This window comes from Zonotrichia albicollis, chromosome 2 (assembly GCF_047830755.1).
Source record: "Zonotrichia albicollis isolate bZonAlb1 chromosome 2, bZonAlb1.hap1, whole genome shotgun sequence".
Lineage (NCBI taxonomy): Eukaryota > Metazoa > Chordata > Aves > Passeriformes > Passerellidae > Zonotrichia > Zonotrichia albicollis.
Window position 1 is genome coordinate 16,300,525 of NC_133820.1, and position 6,000 is coordinate 16,306,524.

The following is a 6,000-nucleotide window of genomic DNA, read 5'->3' on the forward strand; positions in this document are numbered from 1 at the left end:
ATAATCACAGATGAATGGAGGCAGGGTTAAGATAGGGGAATGCTTCCCCTCTAAAGTACTTCTGAAAGTAAGGCAGCATTTAAAAAGTCACCAGTACTAATTCTTTAATTCTTACTTTAGCTGAAAATCACACTCTGTCTGCAGGGACTCTACACTGGTATGTGAAAAGAGAGCAGGGTCTGTCCTTGCACCCTTTCCATGAGAATCACCTTCCCCAGAGGCTGATATACTTCTGTAGCACAGTTCTGTACTGGCACATTGCTAATTAACATGCAGGCCTTGTTTCTCTCCCCAGTAAAAGATTTAGGAATTTTAAGATTTTTTTCTATCACCTCTTGATTTTTTTTTTTTTTAGCATCTGGTTCCAAGAGAGAGAAGGAGGCTGGAGTGGGAATTGGATCCATCATCCTCATAGCCCTTGCTGTGCTTGGCTTTGTGCTGGGAGTTGTGACCCTGCTCATTTTCCAGTACCAGCGAAGATGCAACCTCAGGATCAAGTCTGACAACTTCAGCTACCAAGTGTTCTATGATTAGTGACTCACAGGTTACTAATACATGTAAGTATCAATTATGATCAGTTGCATTTTTTTAGCTGTTCAGTTGCATTTTTTAGCTGTTTATCTCTTTCTGAAATGGTGAAATATTGTAGATGACCACTTTTTATATGAGAATATTTGACCCTGCTCTCCTTTTTGCTGTGGGTGAAGGCCATACAAGTAAGAAAGAAACTCCTACTGTTCTTCCCTGTTTTCAAATGATGCAAACTACAAGAGGAGGAAAACAGCATTTCGTCCTTCATCTTCCTTCATGGCTTTCATCTCGGTCAGAATAAATGGCACATCACCTTAGAAAACACCAATAAGCATTTCTACAAAAAAGCCATGTAATTTCTGTGTTTAAATCAGTGACTAGTGTAATAAAGGAGAGAAACTTTACCACTCTCTTTATTAAATTTTCTCAGAAGTTCAAGAAGGGTTCTCAGAACCCTTTCTGCAAAAGCTTGGGTTTAATTATTATTTTTTTGAGATTTTTTTGAGAAAGTAGTGGGATGTTAAACATAAAGAGCTTGAAATATTGAGATGCATAAGCAGTGCCTACATGTGCTTGCAGAGAATCTGAAAACACAGCTCTGAGGAGACAACCACTGCCACGTGGTCTTGGGAATTTAACACTTTTTCAGGATAGCACAGCACCTTTTCTGTAAAATTAGTCTGCTCTAGCAGCTCAGCATCATTTGGATGCTTGTCTCTTTAAGGGGAGGAGAGAGAAGTTGGAAAGCTGGCAGGCTGAGGAACAACACCTAACAGCACTTCTCAGCTCAGGGATGTTTGCTGTGGATGGAATTCTGTTCCTGGAAAAGGGTTTATTTGCCATTATTGCCAGAGCTAGTCAGTGACCCTTCCCTGGTGCAGGCCTCTCACAGGACAATGCACTGGACACATCCCTGTGCCATTTGCAGATAATTCATTTCAATTCAATGAGAACAGATTTACATGATTTAATATACACCCAGGCAAAGGGCAGAGAGCACTACCCCAGTTTCCTGCTTTTAAGTCCTGAGTGGTCACTGTATTTTGCTGTATTTCCATCTCTTTCACCCCTCTCACCCATCTCTGGGCAGCTCCTGGGAGATGGCTGCAGGTGAAGGTGATGCTCTGCTGGCTTCCCAAGGGCTGGACGTGCCAGGAGCCCCAAGGGAAGGTACCTGGGAGTCCTTGGTACAACTCCAGCAGCTGCAGTTCCATCATAAATCCCACCATGGAGCCAGCAAAAAGGGCATCTTGAGGTTCATGAATTCAAACCTACTAATGGAATCTCTGAGTCTCTCCACAGAGCAAGAGTGGCTTTTCTTGCATTCATCCTTCTGCTCTCCTGAGTAATTCCTCAGTAATGGGAATTCTGGAGTTGTGTAAAGGTGCTGTAGCATAAAGGATGTTGTCAGGCTCATAACACTTCTCCATCATGATGGAGCCTCAGCTGGTGGCTCCATTTTGGAGCTGGCACTACTCAGCTCTTCTTTCCCATGTATTTACTGTCTTTGGAAGGGAGTTGATTACTTGTCTCACTCCTGATTAATTTGGTTGATATTTTGTTTCCTAGTGGGATCATATTTCATCACATGGAGAACTGAGGTTTGTCTTCACTCAACATTTGGCTTTCCTTGCTCTACACATCACTGACTCTTTCAAATTATTGTAATATATAAAAAGCTTCTGTACCCCCTTTCTCCCCTGCACCTTGTTTTTTCTTAGCAATCTGGTTGTTCCCTGGTATATTAAGAACTCTTTGTGACAACAGCTCCAGGTTGAAGTGAATTTTGGCAGTTTTTCCACTGATAAAATAGGAGGGAAGAAAACAAAGACATCTGGCTCTCTCTTTGAGTTTCAAGATCTGGTTTTCTCACTGTGACATATCACTATGTGCTCATCTTAGCATCATTTCTGCCATTAATATAGACAAGCTGCATGTTTCCATTGATATTCAAGGAAGTAAATCAGCAAACCCTCAGAGAGATCTCTTTTTCAGTTTGTAATTTGCTGTTTACTCAGGGTGAGGTTGAAACTTTGAGCAGCAACAGCGTTGAAGCACCAACTGTGCAACGCCCTAAGTATACAGAAGCTGGGGAACCAGCATTGGACTTGCCAGCCAGTAAGGAAATCCACTGTGGATCTGGGCTTTAACTTGCTCAGGGTGTTCTTCAGCATGAGTTTTTAAATTTGATTTATTCTGTAATTGACAAGGTTTCAGTGGAAAAGAAAGAAAAAATGAAAAAGAAACTATTTTTGTTGCTGGCAGCCCATGTTTTTCCAGATAAATCAATTGGTCCCCGTGTATTCAGCTCAATTAGACCCTGATGACTGTGCAGTGAAGCCACACACTGCTGCCCACCTAAGTGAGAGCTCTCCAATTGCAAATGAAGAGATAAATTTGACCTGAATTTTGCCTGGCTGCACCACCATCAGTGCAGCAGCACAGGCTCACTGTGCACAGTCCATTGGGTACAACAACAGTCTGGTCAGCTGCATAAACTGGAGCAAAAATCTCTTTATGCAAGGCTCTCTCCTGGGCTGCTCTTCTCTGCTGCCCCAAATCTCCTCCTCAGTGAGGGTGTTGGAAGGTGGGAGGGGAAGAGGTGACAATAACTTGTCCCACCAGCCCTGGGTTCTGTTTTCTGCACCCACTCCTCCTACACAGGGATAATCTGCTGTGCCTGGGTCACATCCAACTCAGTAACTTATAAATAAATTCCTCCTTAAGCTCAATGGACACCATTATAAATAACTCTCAGTGGAAAATAGTCATTAGCTTGAAGTCATGAATGTTTCTAAGTTGTTATAGTACTGAGGTGCAGATTTTTGGGTACAGAATAGCATAGGAAAGTGGCTTTTCTATCCTCCTAGTCCAATTTCCATTAGGTAGTAAGATTACTGGGTAAAAGACTTTCACATTTTGCAAAAGGTTGAACTGATTGATTTTAGAGATTATTTTTATCAATAAATTTCAGAGTAATCATTTGCATTCTGCTTTAGGTTCAAGTGACTGTATAAGGACTAAGACACTTTGACTTGTCTTTTCCTTATGGAAATAAGAGTTACCAGATCCTGATCTAAAAAAAAAAAAAAATCCATTTAGTTGTAAGTGGTGAAACTATAAATTATCTTCGCAGTCTTAGTCTGAAGAACGTGGAACTATAGAATGGTCTGGATTGCAAGGGACCTTAAAGACCACCTAGCTCCAAGTTCATGCCATGGGCAGGGACCCTTCCACTATCCCAGGGTTCTCAGCCTGGGCTTGGACACTTCCAGGGATGGGGAGTCCACAACTTTCTTGGACAACAACATAACCATGAGTTCTTGTTGTGTAGGAGTCTCTTAACTTTTGCTCAGTTTGCTGTCAGATGTGCAATGTGTTTGCCTTCTGCACTCAGTGACAGGCTCAGCTATTTTACTATAAATATTTTTCTAGATTTTAGTAGTTACTATCCTGAACTTCTTGGAGGTGACAGGATTAGAGATCTGCCTGTTGATTTTGGTGGAGCTATGCCATTTTCAAAAGCTGAGCACCACTCCTCAGGATGAAATGTGAACCAGTAGCTTGCATTTGATGCCTTGCTTGCTCAGCAGAAACTGTTATTTGTGACTGAGTCTGTTTATAGGAATTTTGGTAACTTAATAAAAGCAGCCTTGTAACTTATTGCTGACTTCTGTGCTGTGATGTTTTCCTGTGTGATTTGGTCACAGGTATTAAAGATGTGCACTTGGTGGATGTGGCAGCTTCTGTTCCAGTGCCAGTGTAATGTTCAGAAATCACTGAAAAAATGACACAGGACCTTATCCAAACCCCAGTGAACTGCAGGTTCCACCAACTGCAAGGGTCTCTTCCTAAGGGTCTCTTTCTTCATCTTTACAAAGGGTAAACACACTTTAGGTTCATCCTTTTCAGCAAAGACAACCAAAAGACCATTCAGCATTCCCAGTCCAATTTGTTGCAGCAGTGTGGTGATTCAATCTGAAACTACTGTCACACCAGCCTCCCAGGTGTTCAATTTGCACAGTTCTGACAGCTGCTCCAAAAGAAGAATTGAGTCTCTTTGCTTGAATAAATATGTTCCTAAAGAGTGGCCAGCTCTGCACAGCTCCTTTATCCCTGAGGGAAGGTGTCCAGGGAGTTGTATCCACTGATTTCTTAAACAAATGAAAGTTTGGTCTTCAAAAATTCAGAGTTCTGACTTCTTGCCTGGCCTGTATAGCTCAGGTGTGGTGGTGTCACAGGGGTCCCAGGATGAGGGAAGAGACGAGGATCTGACTCCATGTTTCAGAAGGCTGATTTATTATTTTATGATATATATTATATTAATACTATAGTAAAAGAATAGAAGAAAGGATTTCATCAGAAGGCTTGAAAGGAAAGAATGATAATAAAATCTTGTGACTGACCAGACAGTCCGAGCCAGCTGACTGTGATTGGCCATTAATTAGAAACAACCACATGAGACCAATCACAGGCGCACCTGTTGCATTCCACAGCAGCAGATAATCATTGTTTACATTTTGTTCCTGAGGCCTCTCAGCTTCTCAGGGGAAAAATTCTGGCAAAGGGATTTTTCAGAAAATATGGCAACACCTCAGGCTTGTGAAAACCACCAGGCCATGATCACTGCAGCCCGGGCTGCTGCTAATGTTGACATTTTACCATATAAAAACATAAATGTAAACAAATAAACAAATAAATTTAAAAAAGCACCCAACATTCATTTAATCTATGCTGGTAAGCACCAGGTGTAGCAATGCTCCCTCTCTTTTTGCACCATCTCTTGGATTAAGAAATGAACCTCCTTGTGCCCCAGAGCCACACTGATTGCTTTCAAATCCCTGAGCTGCTTTTCTGTTTTCCAATTTGGCATTACCCATATTTTGTTCTTTCAATTAAGCACTGGCTCTAAATAATTACTTAAAACAATGGATGGAAAATGTGAAGAAATGAAGATTTAATTTTGGCTTCTCACACTGTTTCCTAAGGAGCTCTTTGGGCCAGTGCTGTGCATGTCTGAGGTCCTCATTGTTCACTGGGAGCACAGCACTGCTGATGCAAAACACTCACCACTATTCCTTTCCCCCACATTATAATGCTGCCAAATTCTGGTCCCAGTGGGGTTGGGAAAAAGCTGAGATATTGGAAGATTTCCTCATCCATTAAAATATAATAAAGACAGGTCTTTAATGCCTGCTTGGAGAGTTTTCTCGCAGGCTGCGGAAGGAAACCAAGGAACTGGAAAAGTTTGGCTGGAATCGATCTAAAACCATGATGTTGAGTGAGATTTAGTAAAAAACCTAGAGCAGAGAGCCTCCTAATGGCTTCCCTGATCCACAGGCAGCAAATTCCCTTCCCTGCCTCTCCTGCCCTCCTTTCCACAGTGATTTTTCCTCCGAAATCCACAGGAGGAAGAGTTTCAGAGACCTAACACAAATAAAAACAACCATAATGCAAGTATAAAAGAAT

The 6,000-nt window shown here is 41.8% G+C and overlaps 1 protein-coding gene across 1 annotated transcript in view; it reads left to right on the forward strand.

Annotated features, from left to right (window-relative positions):
- Window positions 1–4,178, forward strand: part of UMODL1 (uromodulin like 1) — a 54,999-nt gene extending 50,821 nt beyond the window's left edge. Inside the window, exons 20-21 of the mRNA XM_074536182.1 lie at window positions 356–557; window positions 2,101–4,178. Coding sequence (XP_074392283.1) covers window positions 356–534 — 179 coding nt within the window. The 3' untranslated portion in view covers window positions 535–557; window positions 2,101–4,178. The remainder of the gene's footprint in view (window positions 1–355; window positions 558–2,100) is intronic.
- The last annotated feature ends 1,822 nt before the right edge of the window (window positions 4,179–6,000 follow it).